Source organism: Epinephelus fuscoguttatus, linkage group LG13 (assembly GCF_011397635.1).
Source record: "Epinephelus fuscoguttatus linkage group LG13, E.fuscoguttatus.final_Chr_v1".
NCBI classification, from domain to species: Eukaryota; Metazoa; Chordata; class Actinopteri; order Perciformes; family Serranidae; genus Epinephelus; species Epinephelus fuscoguttatus.
In genome coordinates, this window is record NC_064764.1 from 6,401,651 (window position 1) to 6,422,724 (window position 21,074).

Consider the following 21,074-nt stretch of genomic DNA (forward strand, 5'->3'; position numbering starts at 1 on the left):
ATGCTACGTCTTTTACTGCAAACCAACTTTACCTAGAGGTACAAATATAGCACCTTCACCTTCCCTTACCTCCAAGCACATGCAGTTTCATGGCTCTGTTTGTTTCTGATTGGTGCAATGTGAGGTGTTACAAATGCCCCTTGTATAAAATGTATACACATTAACCTACTCAATGTCTTCAGATTGAGAGGCAAAATATTTACCCACTGGATTATTTTCTATACTAAATATATAGAAAATAGAGTAAAGATAGATATTCAATCTGAATACAAAACACTTTTCTTAAATTATTAGAAAAAAAATCTATTTTGATGTCATTGCTGTTTTGCTGGTGTTGGGGTCAATTGTAACATAGCATCACACCCATGACACAAGCTACACTGCTGGCTAGAAACAACAGCTAAAAATTGATAGAGATATCAACTATTAGACAACAGAATGATCAAAAACTAGACTTTGAAAGGTTAAGACAGTATCAGGAAAATACTGTAGATGAAAGAAGAATAAAATGAGTCCAGGCAGAACAACAAGCATCAGAAATAAGTTTGTCCTTTGGCAGGCAGAGGGGGATCATTACAGATCATGTGCATAACGAGTGTCATGGTGCTGTCTCATTTTTGACTAGTGCAGTTTGAGATGTCACAATTGTCCCCAGTCTCCCGTAATTGTTACAGTGATCCCATCAGTTTGGCCAGCATGTCTATGGCAACAAGCTGTAAAGCTTGAGAGAAAACATATGATACTCATGCGTAATTGAGTCAACAAATTAAAGAGTCTGCCAGTGACAGACTGTGCAGTATTATGACATTACACACATTTAATATAAAGAAAGTAATTCTCCCTGGGATGTTGCAAATAATTTACTATGTATTCCTTTTACACTGCCTCTGGCAATTTCTCTTATTTGGTAAACTTGCATGTTTTCTAACTTTATGCCCCTTTGAGAAGTATTGCAACATCTTTTTATCGTTGCCCTTGGGGATTCAAACTAAATTATGAAACTTAAAAATGACTGACTGTATGCAATGTTTCCACAAAAGATAAAAAAATAAACATTTTAGTTGTTACCTGGGGGAAATAGTATGGCACATAAATTGAAGCATCGTAAAAGAGCTGTGAATTTTAAAGAAGTTTCAAACAGCTGCTGTAACATCATTTGGAAGAGGCCTTTGAAGTGAGGTTGTAGCAAACTCCAAAGTTTTGAAAAGCAAAATAAAACACCCACATTTTCTGTCACTAAAATGAAAGAAATTTAGAGAAATCTCGCACCTAATGAAGGCTAGGAGCCAAAGCTTAAAGCAGCAGGAAAAATTAATGCCTGTATTAACATCTAAAAAAATGTTGTTAATGGCAGCACATTGTAGCTCTGCCTGGTATCAAGTTATTTTCCAACATGGAGAGAAAAGCATGCGATCAACAGCATCAAAGAAAATGGTGAGATCAAAAAAGATTAAAATACAGATATCTGTGGCACTGACAGACAGTAGAGGATCATTAGTGAATTTAAGCAGAAAAGAAATATTTTTCTTCACTTTGGAGTTCACTAAATCTGAATTATTAAAAAATGCTTTTGTAATTAACAATCAGCTAAAGGAAACCTTCTGGGTAGAAAATACAATTAAAGAATAAATCTAAATGTATTGAATTTTCTTTCCATCTTTTGTCATTTTGACAAAGCTGTCAGTCAGTCTCATTATGGGTAATCACATTTAATTTGAGAGCTGATCCAGTTTTGATTTTCACATTTTCAATAACATAGTAAAGTCACCATGTTCAGAGGAGGATTGTCACTGTTGTGGTGGGATTTAGAAGAAATGCATTTAGTGAAATTGACAGGGACCTTGGAGTTAAAAGATATCTTAAAGATATTATGTGAAATGAATCATTACTCCTTTGCTCTCTAAGTATGAAAGTGTCAGTTAAGGATGTCCAGATTGATAGGTGTTTTTGAATTTTATTTTATTGAATCAAGAGGCTGCATCCATTAAAAAACGAGAAAAGAAAACAAACAAACAAACAAACCAACCTTGATCCAACTTGTTGGCAGACACTGACAATCGTTTCAAACAAATAAATTGGCATTAAATGTAAAAATTGCAAAATTATATGTTGATGGTGAAGAAATTTCTAAAGTAACATCAACAAGATTTCTTGGAATTTTAATCAACGAGAAACTAGCTTGGAAAGATCACATCAGTTTTGTTTGCAACAAGGTCACAAAAACAAAAATTATTTGTTACATTCATCTTGTTTATTAACATTACATTACAGTCTAATATATCCATATCTTACTTACTGTAATATTGTCTGGGCAAGCACTTATCTTCATCAAATTTTCTGCTGCAAAAACTTTTTGTTAGAATAGCAACTTGCTTCAAGAAATGTGCTGCAACCTCTACTCTTTCCTTGAAATGTAATGTACTGACTATTTCTGGTACTGACATTCTTCAAATATGTACTTTTGTTTTCAAAGTGAAGTATATGAAAACTGATTTACCATAGAGCTTTAATTATTATTATTATTTTTTTTACTTGTAAAGTTAATTTGTATCCATCTAGACAAACCAATAGCCTTTAACTACCAATGTATCGTACATCAAGAGGACAGTATTCAATGAGATACCGTGGAGCCCAGCTGTGGAACATGAACTTTTTAACAGACTCTATGTCTCTGTCCCAATACAAAAAGAAACTTAAAGGTGGGTTAATGACAAAAAGATTTGATACTGTATAAATCAACACTATGTTGTGTGGCTGTTGTGTTTCTACATAGTACTGATTTATTTGATGTTCTGTTTATTTCTCCTCAGTAGTGTTGATTGTGTGGAGGATATGTATCTTTACTGGCATTTTACTTGGCACCATGTTTTATTTTTTAATCCATGTATACTGAATTCTTCCCTTTTGGTGAGATACCATGAAAAGTCTTTTCTCAGTGTCTACATCACCTGCACATGAAAACTGTTTATTTTTATTTTTTATTACCTTTTCTCTATTCTTTACATCTAAAATTGCAAATAAACTTAAAATTGAAAATTGAGACCAAGCAAAGTTTTAATAGGATCAGATTCCAGTAGTGCATTAAAAATCAAACTGTTCGCAGCATTAACAAAGCAGGAATAATAGTGAAATTGATCTGGATTCCAGTAAATAAGGGGAATAGACGGGAACAAAGTAAATGCAACAATGAATTATAATGAGATTGAGTTTAAAAGCATAATCAAGTCAGACATGGTAAAGAAATGGCAGGAGGAATGGAACAGGAAATATAAAGGTAGGTGTTATCTCAGTGTCCAAATGAGTGAAACTAGCAGAACTAAAAAAAAGAGGAAGATATTATTTCAAGGATGAGATATGAACACATAGTCTTAATAGTCCACTTAAGATAATTGGTAAACATGAAACTGGTATGTGTGAATACTGTAACACACAGGAAACAACAGAGCATGTTATTATTTGTTGTCCGTGATACCAGCATGAAAGGCAGATTTTCAAAAGACTGCATCAAATTAAGTTACAAAAGTAGGTCTGCTACAGTTGAACTGAGGGCATGTGGAATTTAGAGCAATATTTACATTTTTGGAAAAGACAGGACTTAACCAAAAGAGTATCGAGTGGTAGGTTCAACTCTGTGGAACAATAGAGTGATCATAATTAGTAGGAAGTCCATATTTTAAGAATGATTAGTTTGAGAGAGGTATCAATTTTGTAACTGATTTATTTATTATTGTATTGCAATGGTGACATATTGGATTATGCAACTTTTGTAACGTAACTTAATTTAGTGTCATCAAGATTTAGTAAGATTTCTAAAGCGATTCCTCTGCCGTTGATTTAGCTAATTAAAAACTTCTTAATGTATGCAAATATTGAGGCAGTACTGCAGTATTAGTATGACCAAATTTAGTTATTGAAAAGTGTGACTTGCACAATAAGAAGTTCAATTAGTATGGTCTTGAAATCTAGGGTGTTTCATGATTATTACAGAGGGTTACATACACAGGTCCCAGAGTTAATGACCTTATCTGTTATGGATAATGCACATTCTAATTTTTTAAGTGGCCTGTTTACCCAAAAGCTAAATAAACTATTTTTAAGGTAATTCACAAGGTTTATCCAACAGCGGTGTTGGAAGAAAAGGTTTAAATTTGAGGTTGACTCCTGTGCCTTCTGTTGTTAGAATAAAGAAACCTTAGAGCACATGTTTTTTTTTTTTTTGTTTTGTTTTGTTTTGTTTGTTTGTTTTGTTTTTCTTTCTTTATGTGCCCTGTGTCTCAAAGATTCTGGTCTAACACAAAAAATGGTTATTGCTGAAGAGTGGAGGAATAGTAAGCCCTCCTTTAACTGGTTTATTAAGTTGTTTTTCTTGTCACTGCAAAAAAAGAACTCTAGCAGGGCTACAAGAAAGATAAATGTTGACCTTTCTCAATTCTTGTTGTTTTGAATTATGACCCTTGTTTTGGATCTTGATGTTTTTGCTCTATGTTGTTAAATTTTGTGTGCCTGGTGTTTTAATTAACTTAACTTTTACAATTCCTAATTATATAATAATCTCCCCCTAGTCTATTTTATTTTGTTTATTTTTTTATTTTTAATTTTTCTCGTCTTAATCAACGTTGGCTGTTCTGATGCACAAGGTGGCGATAATGCACTTAAAAGCTGTTTGCCAATCGCCATTAAATAAAAGAAGAAGAGGGGTGTACCATTTCATCCACTTGGCGGCAGCTGCTCCTGTGACGTGCTGCTAATCTACTTCAATTAGACAGTAGAAGAAGTAGTTTCCGATGCAACAGCTAGGCATCATCATGCCTACTGCTGTGATTATGGAGGAAAATTTTGATAAATTATTAGAGCAGTGTGAAGCCCAAGAGCTCGAGGTAAGCAATGAAGCGCTAAATTCATTTTTTTCTTGTGCCAACAATAAATGTTGCCTAGTTTGTTTGCTTGAAGGATTGGTAGTAGTTTTTCTGGTAGTTAGCTCATGGCTAACGTTAAGGCTGAGAAGCTAGCCTGTGTTCACTACTCGAACGCTTCAGACACTGTTAAATTACAATAAATAAACGTTCACGTTAGCTTCTGAATGAGTGCCAGTGCCATGCTAACAATGCCAACAAATGTGCCGTCGTTTAAATAGTGGGGTTAGCGTCACTCTCTGCTTCCACTGCTGCGTTTAGCAGATAGTAGGTAACAGTTAGCAAGTAAGCTAACTGTAGAGAGCTAGAGATGCCTTTGATATGTTGATAAACAGAGCTAAAGTTACAGCTAATACTACAGTAGTATTTTACTGAGGTTCTCATACCGTAAAATCTATTGCTTGGTTCACTGTGTGGCGTTCACCTTGTGAATGACCAGTTACTTTAAGAAATACAGTAGCATTGTAAGGTAAGGGATCAATGCTATATAACATAACACAAATAAGGAAAATAACATTACAAACATAACTGTCGGAGGTAATGTTACGTAGCTAACGTCCACCACCGGAAGTCTTATATGATATAGCCTACAACATGGATTTTAAGGGGAACATATAGCTTTGTTTTCAGCTCATTCTTAGCCTCAAACTTCAATTTCACATCTGCATTTATTTTTAACAGGCTCCAGGGGGCATTGCAACACCTCAAGTGTACGCTCAGCTGCTGGCGCTTTATTTACTTCATAATGACATGTAAGTCAGCTCTGTGTCTGTCTTTAATATGTTACAGGATCCTCTATCTCTTGAGGGTTTTTGTATCTGGGGTGTGGATCTTGACTTGCTTTAAGATTGTTGCTTATAGAAAACATTGCATATTGGTTTTACTTCTGCAGTCCTTAAATTCAAAACAAAGAAATACAAAGCATCCTTAATTTCAGAATATCTTGGCAAACAGTTGGTAATGCCCTTTTCCTTTTCCTTTTTCAGTGTTGTGACATTTTGTAGTGCATAATGCCTGGTTGGCTTCATAAATAATACATTTGGTTTGGGCATGAATACAGTCAGGTCCATAATTATTTGGACAATGTTACAGTTGTCATCATTTTGGCTCTGTACACCACCACAGTGGGTTTTAAATGAAACCTGCTTAAAGTGCAGACTCTCAGCTTTCATTTAAGGCTTTTTTCAAAAATGTAGTATGAACCGTGTAGGAATGACAACCATTTCTTCACACAGTCCCCCGACCTTAAGGGCTCATAAGTATTTGGACAAACTAACATAATCATCAATTAAACAGTCAGTGTTAATACTTGGTTGCAAATCCTTTACAGTCAATGACTGCCTGAAGTGTTGGACACACAGATATCACCAGATGCTGGGTTTCTTCCCTGGTGATGCTCTGCCAGCCCTTTACTGTAGCCGTCTGCACTTCCTGCTTGTGTTTTGGGTGTTTTGCCCTTAGTTTTGGCTTCAGCAAGAGAAACGCATGCTCAATTGGATTCAGGTCAGATGATATGACTTGGCCATTGCAGAACATTCCACTTATTTGCCTTAAAAATGTCTTTGGTTGCTTTTGCAGTATGCTTCAGGTCATTGTCCAACTGCACTGTGAGGCATCGTCCAATGAGTTTTGAAGCATTTAGTTGAATCTGAGCAGATAATGGTGCCCCAAACACTTCAGCTTTCATCCTGCTGCTCTTGTCAGCAAGACAAGACTTCACTAGAATAAATACAGAGGGTTTGTCACAAGATGCAAACCATTGGTTAGCCTTAAAAATGGAAGGCCAGATTAGAGTTTGTCAAAAACCATCTAAAAAGCTTGTACAGTTGTGGAACAGCATACTATGGACAGATAAAACAAAGATCAACTACCAGAATGATGGGAAGACAAGAGAAGGAAGAAGGGAAGGAAATGCTCATGATCCAAAGCACACCACCTCATCAGTGAAGCATGGTGGAGGTACTGTTATGTCATGGCCATGTATGGCTGCCAGTGGAACTGTTTCTCTTGTATTTATTGATGATGTGACTGCTGACAAGAGCAGGATTTGCAACCAAGTATTAACACTGACTGTTTAATTGATGATTATGTTAGTTTGTCCAAATACTTATGAGCCCTTAAGGTCGGGGGACTGTGTGAAGAAATGGTTGTCATTCCTACACGGTTCATACTGCATTTTTGAAAAAAGCCTTAAATGAAAGCTGAGAGTCTGCGCTTTAAGCAGGTATTCATTGTTTCATTTAAAACCCATTGTGGTGGTGTATAGAGCCAAAATGACGACAACTGTATCATTGTCCAAATAATTATGGACCTGACTGTATGTGTGTGTCAAACTTCAGTAGGTCCCTTAAATCTGTTCAGTTGTATCACTGCTAACCCCATGTTCTCTTGTTGCCTGTACCTGCAACTCAGTTCTGTGTACAGTAACTTGCAAATGTGGTTTCAACAGGAATAATGGCAGATATCTGTGGAAACGTATTCCCCAAGCAATAAAATCGGTAAGCATGACAACAGATAGGTAGACACTAATGAAACCCATTTCAGTATGATACATGTGATTGTCCCGTTTGTGCTGCTTTATATGGTACTTACCATATCTACCAATTTCCAACCTGTAAGTACTGCTCACATCAACATCCAATGATAATTTCAACTTTGAACCTCGTCCTTATTTCCTTCTTTTAACTCTGATTCTGACTTGACAGTAAAGAATAAAGACAGCTCTGGAAAGTAAACAGAGGTGGCTGTCTGTCCAACTTCAGCTTAAGTCTGTTATTCAAGCTGAACAAATCATTTTTAATACATATTTAATCCACAACATTTGCTTACCCCTTCACGACCAACTTTTTTTAATTACAGAAACATAGCTCAACCGTATTTAACTTATTATTAGTAATACATGCAGTTGCTGCTTTGCATTGTCTGATTGCATAAATGCTGGCAATTTATAACCATGGGAAAATTTACCATCACTGTCTTCTATCTGACAGGACAACTGCCCCTGCTTGCTGATGCTAATAGAATAATGTTGTTGCTAATCAGATCATAGTTCCTCGTCAGATGCTCATCTGAAGGTTGAGGCTCTTCAGACTGTTAAAGACAAAGCTTCATTGTGTATATACACTGTACAACTTGGTGTTTAAATTGGTGTTTTAAAACTAAACAGGACAGTTGAAAAGTTAGATCACTGCGATACAATATCCCAAGTATTTGGGTGTGACTGCTCTTTATAGTAGCATGACAACCACTGCCTTGTCAAGTGCAACATACTAAAGGTTTTTGAAATGCTTTTCCATTTATTGTATACAGGCAAACCCTGAATTAACATCTATTTGGGCTGTTGGCCAACGCATTTGGCAAAGAGACTTCCCAGGGATCTACACAGCCATAGCAGCTTACCAATGGTCAGAGAATATCCTTCCGGTCATGGAGGCTCTTCGAGGTAACAATAAAGCGTTGTCTTATCTGACCCTTCAATCAATGTCATTTAGCTTTTACAGGGGTTAAAGTTCTCCGGCACAGCGCCGGATTTCCGGCGTGGCGAAGTTTCTGTCTGGCACGGGCAGAAGTGCTCTGCACTGCGAGCATTTCACTCACATTGGCCCCTAAAAATATATGTGCGAACCAGGAAAATGATTTAGGCGCACAGTGTGCGAGTAAACACAACCTGCTGTTTACCGTAATCCGCATCGGACGTTTTTTCATCGATAACGGATCAAATAAATGTATTTTAAAACTCCCTCCTTTGGCTCTGATAAAACTGTCTCGCTCCCTGCCTGCAGTCCCCACTGCACTGGGCTTTGTAACAATGTCCCGCCTACAGCCCCCTCTGATTGGTTACACGGCACAAGTGATAGCCAATCAACACTGATGCCTGTGCATGCTTTCACATCATGTCACATTGAGACACAGAGCTCAGACAAGCAGGAGAGGCTCTGGTAAGCTCGCAATAATTTTGAAGGTAAGGTAACAGAAAGCAGACAAAAACGAAAGTTGCAATAAAAGTCCTTTATGCTGAAGTTTTAAAGTCACCACCACAATGTTATATGATCCATTTCAATGATGACATGCTTGCCCAGAGGTGAAATTTCGACGAAACTGCCTGATTTAGCTTCTAAAAATAAATAGCACCAAGGCAAAAAAGAGATGTAGGAGCTATAAGTCAAAAAGTCTGGTAACCACTGAAAGTTTAATCTTTATTTATAAACTCATTATGCTATAAAAGTTTAATCTGAAAAGTAACTACTAAAGCTATAATCTGTTTGATTGTTTATTTTGATAATAAACACATTCCTTTGCAACACATACATTTCTGTTTCTTCATTTTGTGACCGCAACACCAAGGCCCCCGCTCCGGAAAAGATTTCAGATTTCAGGCACACAAATTTTCCATGCTCCACATTTCAGGCACAATTTTTTTTCTTGCTTTAACCCCTGCTTTTAACATTATTAAAACATTTATAAATGTAATTTAGGCAAAATTGAAAACAGTCATAGCTACCATTCAACCAAGGTGAAAGAACTTATTGGAAAACTAAGGGACTGAATTTTACTGTTCATACCCTCTTTTAATTTCCAGCAGTGTGGCTTATCAGTGTCATGAAGGCTAGTTAGAAGGACACAATGCTGATATAACTCAGTTTATATGTTCACATGCTTACACTGGTACTCTCTCATAATTTTACAAAATATCTAAACATTTCTGCTGTGTCTTGATTTCACACCCCCACCTTTTTACATCAAATGCCAACTTTTAAGACACATCCCTGCATGAAATTATTGCTCACATGCTCACTGTTGTTTGGGCCTCTGTATCATGTGATGTTTCCCTTGTGCAAGAGTTTAAGAATAGCTTCTCTCTCATGTTTACGGCACTTCTTGTTGATCTGCCATGGATGCTGACGTAGAGAATGTCATAAGACACTTGGACAGCCATTGATAAGAAAAACTTGGTGGATGTGGTGACTTTGGGAAGAGTTTTTGAATCTAAATGCACACAATTTATTCTTTTTTTTTTTTTTTTTTTTTTTTTTTTGATAAAGCAGTTTTTAACAAGACAGCAAATCTTCCTACAAAGGAATTATATGATAAAGTTCTTATTGGCAAGTATGTTTGTATTTACTAGGGATGTAAATGTTTCATCATGAAACAATATTATGATTATTCTTTGGACAATGATACTATATTTGCTGATATCACAAAGTCTGCCATGATATAATTTTGATTCAGATTGGAGAATTGCGATCAATATGAGACAATGTCAGTAAATACCCTCATTGTCTTTTCTTGGGCTGCTTGCCATTGTCTGCCAGGCGTTAGGCCACTAGCAGTGTTTGGATGTTTACACTTGGACGAAAATGGTGACAGAGTACTGCTGGAATTTCAAAACAAAGTCATATGTTAAAGTTGAAAATATGTATGGAAGTTTTCACTTTGCAGCGATAATATTGGATCGTTGATCGCTGAATTGATATATTGATCCAGACTGAGGTATTGTTACATCCTTAGCATTGATAAGCCAATGGTTGTTGTTTTTTTTTTCTCAAAAAAGTAAACTTTATGCAATCAATCATTTAATAAAGATGTAATTAGTGATCAGAACTGTCCATTTTCTATTGATTAATGTCATTGGTCAGTTTAAATTTAAACAGAAATGTCAAAAGTATTTGGAAAACATGTGGTTACTGTGTTCTCTGTAACAAACAGTTACATATACAGTTCATATAAATATCAAGCTAGGTAGTCGATCAACAATTCAGTGGAAATACAGCGGAGTCACAAGATGTTGACATTGACTTGTTTACCATTAGATCGAGCTCCCTCTCACTTGGGGCTCCTCTGAGCCAGTCACATGGGCCCTGGTTGTCTCTGCTCAGTCCACCACCTCTGTCACTGTTAAAGGGGACACAGTGCCTACTGGGACAAGTGACACATGCAGCACTGGGTAGGAGGGGGCCATTTCTGTGAAAAGATCCCAAGGCAGCAAGCAAGCAGGAATGTTTGCTCTGGTTGGTGGGAAGGATCAGATGTCACCAGCTGTGAGAGGCTGGTATAAAGGACAGAGCTGCCAGCTCTGAGCCAGAATAGATATCAGCATTTGACAAGTAACAGCACGCACTAAGGATAAGCCAGCAGAGTCTGCCTTTTATTTTGGTAACCTTTTGAAACGGACAGAGGGAGAGAAGCTTTTAGTTTTCTCTTGTAAAAATTAGGAAACTTGCTGGTCTAACTCAAGGTAGAGAATTTTCCAATATGGATGTTCAGAGGACAGGCTCTATGGTGCGGCCCCCGAGCCCCATGGATAGCCTCGAGAAACAGTTGAGCTGCCCCATCTGCCTGGACATGTTCACCAAACCTGTGGTCATCCTGCCATGCCAGCACAACTTGTGCCGTAGTTGTGCCAGTGACCTCTACGACTCACGCAACCCGTACCGCTTCTCTGGTGGTGTCTTTCGCTGTCCTACTTGCCGTTTTGAGGTTGTGCTTGACCGCCATGGTGTGCATGGGCTCCAACGTAACCTGTTGGTAGAAAATATTATCGACCTCTATAAGCAGCAGCAAGAAGGCAGTGGCAGTGGCAGCACAGAAACCAGCCTGAAGCCTAAAGAATCCAAAGAACCGATGTGCCAAGAACACGAGGATGAGAAAATCAACATCTATTGCGTGACTTGCCAGACACCCACCTGCTCCATGTGCAAAGTGTTTGGCCAGCATAAGGACTGTGAGGTGGCACCTTTAGCAAGTGTCTACCAGGCCCAGAAGGGTGAACTGAGTAATGCTATTGATACCCTAGTGGCCAGCAATGGCCGCCTGCAGGCTCTGCTCAACCAGATGGAAGATGCCTGCCGTGCTGTACAGGAAAATGCTCAGCGTGCTAAACAAGGGCTAGCTGAGCGCTTTGACCTGCTATATGCTGTCCTGGAAGAACGCAAGACCATTCTACTAGAGCAGATTGGTAAAGAGCAAGATGAAAAGGTTGCAGCTCTGCGGGCACTGGCTCAACGTTACGGCGAACGATTGCAGGCTAGTTCAGAGCTCACAGATACGGCTGTGAGGGCATTGGAGCAAGGCAGTGCTGCTGAGTTTCTCTTAGCCTCCAAGGGCCTCATCACGCAGACCAAAGACGCAGCGAAAGGTTCACTGGGGGAAGAGAGGCCAGAGCCAGGCTTCGAGAAGATGGACCACTTCACTTTATCAACAGAACATGTTGAAGCAGTCCTGGCAAAAATGGACTTTGGAGTGGGTGATGATGATGAATTTGAGGATGCAGAGGAGGAGGAAGAAGAAGAGGAGGAATAATGAAAATCAAAGTAGTCATGGACTTGTTGGAAATATTGTTATCTGTGTTTTTGAGGGTTTTTTGACACAAGTGTTTGTGGCAGGGACTGCATTTGATGTTGAAAGAAATGTAAGGTTACGGTGGATGTGGGCTGAAAAGGCTTGCCCTGACTAAGTGCAATATTTAATTTCAATGTCATATTCATATCTTTTCTTAACTTCTTTTTATACTTTTGTACTTCTAAGCCAGTTAAATGAAGAAACTGATCTAGATAAATGTAAATATAGAATGTCTGAAGACGGATTACACATCGTTTTCCTCATATGTAGCTCATGGAAGTAGTTCTTTGTGTTTTCTCACTTTGTCTAAGTTTGTGTTGAATTGGTGATCAGCTGATCTGCCTGTAATCACCAAATCTGTCGTGACTGGAATGTGGAATAAAGCTGCATGAAGTTAAGCATCTATTATTATTATTATTATTATTATTATTACTTAACTAAAACATGAAGTTTAAGTTAGGGCACCTGCAAAGGAAAAAACACATAAGAAAGCCCAGTATTATTTTGGTCGCATAGGTTTTTAGATTTTTCCTTGGAGTGCTTCCATCAAAATATTTCCCAGTTTGTTGCTGGTCTTACTTGGCAATAGGCTGAATTTAAAAATAAAAGCCCTTGCCATGTCCTGTCTGCTTTGCCTTTGCTGGTGAAAAGTGGGGGCTATTTTTAAGAGGTGAGAGGGTGAGAAATGATAGCGGCCCTGGAATAGACTCGGGGAAGGACAGGCCAGGTCCTGTTTCCCCTCCATAAAATTCCCAACCTCCCACTCATGGACGTCTTGCTCAGCAGCTCCAACCCAACTCTGGAGTGTCAGGACATACTAAGAAAGGCTGGTCCAGTTGCCACACAAGTCATCTCCCAACGGTCAAGAGGCCACAGTAAAAATACACGTCTGCCTGGGGACTGGGTTACAAAAAGCCCCTGGAGATGACCTGCTTGTCCGTGTTGGGAGCATTTGCTCAGAGTCCACATTTCTTTTCTTACACGCAGCCAGTCAGGTGGCAGAAAGTTGCTCTCACACGAGAAGCAGTTTTATGAAGTTTGATATGAGGATCATTTTTAACAGATGGGAGTTTGACTAGAAAAGGGAAAAACAACTTGGGTTAGTTTCCTCTGTAGTTATTCATCAATGATGAGACACCACAATGACAAAACAACAATATTTCATCCACTTTTCTCTGGAAATACACTGTTATAATAGTCTGCTTTAATCATCATAGTGTCTAAATAAGGACTGCTGATATCACCCTACAACCATAACTTTGATTAAAGCCATAACAAAATAAAGATTAATTGCTTTCACATACAATTGATGCATAAACCCAGTTTTCCAAGTTAATATTTTCAGTCCTGTCTCTTTTTGGACAAGTACAATGACGGGGAGAACAGGAAGCCCCTTGGAAAGCAGAATGAGAAAGTGCTCTTGACAAATCTCCGGCCTTCCCCTCACAGCTGTCTTTTCTCATCCCACTTGTTATTGTTACTGCTGCTAGCTGCTGCAACAGACTCGGGGCTAACTGTTGGTACACATAAACCGTTGCTAGGCTATAAAACACGAAAGGCCACAACCCTGAGGCATTTATGTGATAGCTGCAGGAGCAGCAGGAAAAACATGGCGATGTACAGTATGTTGCCCCGTGCTATTGTGAGGCCCTGTCACTCTCAAAGTTATCTCCACAAACTGCAGCACCATGTCAAGTAAGGCTAGATAAATGTGCCAACTTTGGCGTTTTGGGATCCTAAGCCAGTGCCTGCTGATAAAGACATCAGCGGTTTGTCGTGTGAGCACAGCACAGCAACGTCCATGATTCATGATCTATTTTTAAGTGTTCTTAATTATGGAAAATCTTAATTTGTTACTTGTTTTAGCTCATAAGTTCATCATAATCAAATCAAAGATTACCTAACAACATATGCACTGTTTGTTTTAAAACAACCAGATGCTGGGTTGAAAGACAGACAACCCAGAGTTTTTGCTCAGAATAGCGTTTTATTTCAGTCCCAGGCCAACTCCTGTCACTTGTTAAGTTGTTTGTGACTGTGTGCTGGTTTGGGGTGAGCAGGAGATGGAGTGGTGAGGGGAAGCCACTTCCTTCACTCAAACACTCAGAATTACCATAAGCAAACCCCAAGATGGAAAATTTGCAAGAACAGGAAAAAACATGAAGTTAAAAAATGCAGACCTCGAGTATTCACTTGACATTTACCAAAACATACTCACCACTGACTGCTAATGATCATAGCAGAATACAGAATAAAGGCCCTGGCTTCCAAACCCTACCTGTCATTCCTGATTTTTATTCACGTTGTAGGAACTCCAGTCTTGTTGCTAATTAACAACTTTGTTCACAAGAAACATGACCCTTTAGTCATAGTTCACACATACACAGGTATTTTGTAAGACATAGCTTTTTCTTTGCCTTTTGGCTTTTTGTCCACATGCAACCTGTGTTTTAGGTCACTGAAACAGGACATTTTGTAAAACTTTGTGCAGGTGAAGTTTTCTGAACAGCTGTTTTCAGTGTCGATGTGTAGACAGGAAAAACAGAGTTTTTGGTTTGTTACGTCAGAGTGTGCACCATTACCTCATTTGTGAGGTGTCACAAGTAAGGAGATATTTTGTGCAATGGTGAACACAGCCATAATAGTGCTGGCTCTATTTTATTTCTGTCTGTCTATCTAATGTTGCCAACAGGACTGTTTTACACGTTTACATATAAATGTGCAGTTACTGTTCAACGAGAGTGCCTTTTAGGCAGCCTCTTCAAGGTGTGAATTTTACACTATTATGCCGCCCACCATTCTATATAAAAGGTCCAGTTGTAGAATGGTGGGACAGAGTTGTCTTGCCTTGAAGCAGGCATCAGAGGTAGCAACCGCAGTGAAACGTCTATGTTAAAGGGACAGCCATCACCACAGGGTCATGGACCACGCAGGTATGACGTTTTGAAGACGTGTTGTGCTTGTGACCCACCGTGGTGAATTTTAAAAACTAGCTTGGGAAAACTATGACATCAGGCAGCTCCTTACCTTCCAAGCAGAGGATGAGATCAGCCGCCATATAACAGGACAGTAAATTATTGTTGTTGCCATGTTAATGCCATTGTCGGTGTTTACAAAGCGTTGTTGATGCTTATATGTCACTCTAGAGGCCGATGCTGTTGTGTTCCATGTCAAGTCTAACACGCCTCTTTTGCTTTTGTAATGAAATCACACAATGGAGCAGCATGATGCTGCCATTGGTAGGTTCTGTATAAAAATGCAAAGACAGCATAAAGAAGGAACTTTGTAGCAGTCCTGTCGTGCAATCTCTGTGTACAAAGGGTTTATATTGAGGAAAAAAGGATCAGAATGCACTATGGAGATCACTGCTCCGGGTAGCCTTCCAGCAGTAGCTTTTTTTCAGGCTTCTGATCAGCCAACATCATGTTTTTCTTTGTGTGGCTTTAGGGTTAGGATTATATTGCCACCTGTTTGTTCGGTATGCTCTTGGCAGTGTTTCAAATGTGTTTTTGCATTTTCATTTGGAGCTGTGGCTCAGAAGGTAAAGCAGTCATGTGCTGATCAGAACGTTGGTGGTTCAGTCCCTGACCCTTGCAGTCTACATGTTGCATTGTCTTAGAGCAAGATAGTGAACCCCAAATTGTTTGTGACAGTGCGTGTGAATGTTCGTCAGATGAGTCAATTAAAAACATATACATAGATTATTACAATAATACACATAACACAAAAGAACATACTGTGTAAGTTCACAGTAGGTTGCTGTAGCCCATTTACTGAATGCACTGTAAATCAGTGCCTCCCAACTGGTCCAGTCATGGGGTCCAGATTTCTCCTTAGTCATTAGTTCAGGGGCCACACAGTTTAATACATTTAGCATCGTACTTGCATTTGACCATGTCATCAAGCAGTTGTCCATTTGGCAATACTTAACATCAGGAAGCAACTCTTTAAAATTAAAGCTGTGTGCCAGAAATTCCCTGTACTTAAAAATAAAGTGTGTTATTTTACAAACTTGACACATTTACAGTCCATTTTGAATGAACCAAAGACCCAGTTTTGGACCATGACCCACCAATTGGGAACCACTGCTTTAAATATAACCAGAGCACAGCTCTAGCATGTATGCACTCAGTATGCACCAATCTGATATTAATGTCCCTGTGGTTCACAGAGAGTACACGACAAAGAGCATATAGTCTAGTGGCCCAGGCATACACTTCCATCGCAGCAGACGATTTTGCTGCCTTTGTGGGATACTCTGTGGAAGAGGCAGTAAAGGGTAAGATTAAATTTACACAACCTCCTCACAGGAAATGTGATCTCATCACTGTTATAATGTATAAAAAAAGATGTTTTAGTAACAAAAATGGCTATAGTATTGCAGTGTTTCTACACAGGTGTAATGCAGCTAGTTTCCATTACATAATGAGGGTATTTTCTTCTCCTTCCTCACCTCTGTCTGTGTCCATAGGTGTGGTGAGTCAGGGCTGGCAGGCAGACCCAGCTACTAGGATGGTGATGCCCAAAAAGCCAGGTAGGTGGCAGTATTGCTCTTTCAATCTGTACTCTTCATCAGTCCACTGTTTTGTTTCCCAAAATGTTTTCTTTTCATTATTAATCCTGCACCCACCTTCCTGCTGCTCTTCTCCTTTATTTTATTACACACACACATAAAAATGTTGAGAGCAGGGATTTGAGAGCCATTTTAATCTCAGAGGAAGATGGATGACATTTTCTTTTTCCTAGAACCTCTTGAAATGTTTGATTTGTTAAGTCTCCCTTGGCTAATGTCCATATTTCCAAAGGTTCCCTCATCCACTTCCCTTCTTTTCTTTTCCTGTGCTCACTTGTTTTGGCAAGATTCTTATCACATCAGTGTGTCGTCAAGCCCAGAGAGTCATGGGATTGGGCTCCTATGCAGAATGGAAAAGTATTGAATTTGATTTTAGTAATTTCCAGGTCTGGATAAGTATGCGGAAAAGAAGAGAATATGGAAAAATATTTGCTAGGGTCCCCGTGGATCCTTAAAAGTCTTAAAATGTCTTAAATTTAGGTATTTAATTTATTTAAGGTTTATAAATGTCTGGAATTGTAGGATGAAAGGCATTCAATTTAATCTGAAGTACCAAAAATACTGTGACCTGCTGCAACCAGAGTTAAGACAATGGGTGTTGCACAATGAATACTTTTACTAAAAGTACTTTCAGAACATTTTGCTAATTATCCTTGCATACTTTTACTTAAGTTCTGAATAAGGGACTTTTACTTGTATTAAAGTATTCTGAGAATCTGAATACGTCTTCCACCACAGCAAAAGTGCAATTTTGCTCACATTGGGGTTTTTTTAATTCCTTTTCATGCTCTCTGCTATGATGGTGTTAGGCCTGGACCCTTTTTTTTATTAGCTCAGAATAAGAAAAAAATAAATTTGGGACATTCAGTTGGACTGGTTCTACTGCTATACAGTTTATTTTCGTTAATGAGAAGGCACAGTTGTGTTAGTTAATGTGCACTTAATATTCTCATTATTCAAATTCTGTAAACTCAGTAACAATGTATTCTGTAGTCTATTTTTTCAATTTCTTTTGCTGTAGTAAAGGTATTAATTTTTCCTGTTCGAGGTATTATTAAGGTCTCAAAAGTCTTAAAATTTGTACTTAAATGTGCAGATACCCTAATTTGTGTTTCCAGAATATTGTCCCTATTCTGTTTTCTTTAATGTAAAATTCAGAATTTCTAAAACTGAATTGATCATACAAATAGAGTGTTTTTCATGGTGTTTGCAACAGACAGCCAGCACATTTTACCACTGTGTGCACGAGTGCAGGCCAGATCGAGTCTGATGTTGTCAAAAGCAAGGCAAGAAGTATTGCGTGTGACTGAATGCACACTACTACGCAGAGCTGCCTCTACGCCTGTACGTCACAGCCTGAGAAACAGCTCTGCCCCAAGTGCCTCATAACTGAACCAATCTAGACATCAGTGATCATATTGGTTTGGGGGGAAAAAAAAAAAAAAAAGAAAGAAAAAAACTCTTAATACAGTGTTTGCCACAGAATAAGAATCCATGTGTGGTGGTAGCAAATGACAGATGGGTAACTTTCCATTTTGTTTTGTTTTTCCTTGTGCTTTTGTGTCCTTGTTTGACAGTTTGTGTCCCCTCTCAAAACTTTCACTGTGTCTGACATTTTGCTGCTCTGTCTGCGTACTCTGGGCATTTAGAGAGTGGATTAGTGAAAAAAATATATATATGTATGTATGTGTATGTGTGTATATATATATATATATATATGTATATATATATGTATATATACATATATATATATATATATAAAACAGTCATCTATAGTTCATTCAAAATGTTAAAGGAAAATAATACAAGCACAGGCAGCGGTTAGTTTATGTACTCTTTGGGCAGAGATGTTTGACAGCGGTATGATGTCCAGCTTTGTGTGTAGCAGTTTACAGATGAACTGACAGTACCTAGCTATAATCTTAGGGCAATTATTTGGCAACATATTAACATATATAGTCAGGATGTAGCATACATGTTAATAGTTGGATTTTGAGTCTCAAAGAGTATGTAATTCTGAAGTGGAAAATGTGTAGGAACCCTGATTGATCTATCTTGTCCGAGAAACTTGCTGATTTATGCAAACAGTCGAGGAGGAGGCTTTGGCATGTCCTGCTCTCTGTAATCATCAGACGTAACTGCTGAAGCATCTGCTGCACACATGTCCGGCACAACACGCTAACCCACTCACCATTAATCCTCACGTGTCTGCTTTTCCCCCCCTCCACAGCGCCACTGGGACTTAATAGTGCTTGGTAATTTTGGTTGTGGAGTGGATATCACACAGGAAATCATTCTGGTTAGGATAAATGTAGCGTGTTGTAATGATCTCCAGGCTAAATGTCTCACAGGAACATGTGGAGACTCTGTAGGTAGTGTTGTTAAACGGGTCAAGCAGTGAGCTCAGATGTCAACTATGTGGTGAACTGGAAACCTGTGACATGCTGAGTCTGTCTGAGTTGGAACACGTGGGCTGTAGCCACCAAATAAAAGCTGGTGAGATTTAAGGAGATCGATGGTACTTGGCACAACAAGGAATCCCCCTCTGACTCAGCCTCTCCTCCTCTGTCTCTTTCTCCTCTCTCTCAACAGATCCTCCCCCCGTCTCATTGGTTCCAAATGAGCAGCAGTTGGCCAGACTCACTGACTACGTGGCTTTCCTCGAGAACTGATAACCCACCACATCTACTGCCACCCTTTTTCGCTTGCTTGGTACAGAGGGAGAATACAAGTTTGGATAGACTCTTCCCCTGGTTTCACTCCCTGATAGAGACGTACCAAAAACACACCCATCATCCTGCATGAGTGCTGCAAGCTCTTCTCCAAGACCTGCCTATTTATGTATATCACCCAATAAAGCTTCCCCAGTTCATTCATATGCTGAAAATTATTTTTGAGACACAGTGTTGTTTTATATTCTTTTTACCTTTGGCTCTCTGCAACCTACCAGATGTATAGATTTGGATGTGATTTCAACAGATGACAGGGGCGTTTCTAGGATTTGAGGACACTGGGGGCTTAGCCTGGACCTTTGTAGGGGGGGTCCAGTGGGTATTCTCCCCTGCAAATTTTTTTATGTAAAGCTCTATTTTGATGCTTTTTTATACACTCTGGCATCTTATTTACCCCTAAAAACTGTTTTTTTCCCCATTGTGATGTTAAATATTAGTAGATATTAGTAATTAGTATTGACTAGAAACAGAATACAACTGCTGTCATTTAACATTTATTGACTAGAGTCTGAAATAGTTATGTTAACAGTGGTGGAATGTAATGAAGTACATTTATCCAAGTACTGTGCTTTAGGACAACTCATATTTCCATTTTATGATACTTTACACTTATACTCCTGTACATCTCTCTACATCTCAGAGGGAAATATTTTACTTTTTACCCCACATTTATTTGCCTGCTGTAGTTGCATTGAAGTCTCAAATTAATAACACAAAACATAGCCTAATTAACTGATAAGATGATGATGATTTCAAAGATTAAATTAGCTCGCGGTATGTAAGGTAATTAAAATGAACTCCACCTTTACCAGCTGCAACATTAAAGTGATGAACACATCAGTGCATCAATAATTATAATTATAATCCAGTGTGAATCTGAAAGGGGCTGTTAAATGAGTACTTTTGATGCTAATACTTTAACTTGAGTAACATTTTAAGTGCTGGCCTATTCTTATTTTTGAAATGTATAGCCTGTATATTTATATCTGGAGCTATTCAGAAAATATTATGGGCTGGTGCCTCAGACGAGGAATATATTTCTCATCACCGTCAATATGTTTTTACTGCTAACCTGACATTTGTTCCACATGAAAGAAACATACGAGCTAGTACGTACAGTCTGTCCACTCTGTTTGAGCACATAAAGTTTGACTTGAAACAAATTTTGGCAGGTAACGGAAGTCTTGCATGCATGCATCAATATGTGGATTTCAGTCCTCAGACCTCATATTTTGAAGTTTAAGTTTTGACTGGTGAATAAATATTTTTGCTGTTTCTAATTTGGTATTCTTTCATTTCTTTATTCAAGAGTTCTCTTTCAGGTTGGTCTTTACAGAGCAGGCTGGGCTCAATCAAGGATGGTGAGTAATTTTATTCAGCCTTTGGGACATCCCCCTGTCACATTTAAATTACATGAAAAAAAGTTTGTTGTGTTCTGTAGCCTGGTATCAACAATTCACACACATGAGGAAGAACATAATGTGTGAGGAAGCATATTTATGTTGCTTACAGCCACAC

General features: G+C 38.5%; 2 protein-coding genes across 2 annotated transcripts; both read left to right on the plus strand.

The window, feature by feature from the left end:
- The first annotated feature begins 4,726 nt into the window (after window positions 1-4,726).
- On the plus strand, window positions 4,727-20,836 carry cops8 (COP9 signalosome subunit 8). Its single transcript, XM_049594265.1, has 7 exons — window positions 4,727-4,877; window positions 5,595-5,665; window positions 7,363-7,411; window positions 8,223-8,355; window positions 16,423-16,530; window positions 16,723-16,785; window positions 19,417-20,836. The coding sequence occupies exons 1-7, from the start codon at window positions 4,785-4,787 to the stop codon at window positions 19,494-19,496; spliced, it is 597 nt and encodes a 198-aa protein (XP_049450222.1). The 5' UTR covers window positions 4,727-4,784; the 3' UTR covers window positions 19,497-20,836.
- Window positions 10,857-12,654, plus strand: trim63b (tripartite motif containing 63b). Its single transcript, XM_049594264.1, has one exon. The coding sequence runs from the start codon at window positions 11,166-11,168 to the stop codon at window positions 12,210-12,212; it is 1,047 nt and encodes a 348-aa protein (XP_049450221.1). The 5' UTR covers window positions 10,857-11,165; the 3' UTR covers window positions 12,213-12,654.
- Window positions 20,837-21,074: the final 238 nt, after the last annotated feature.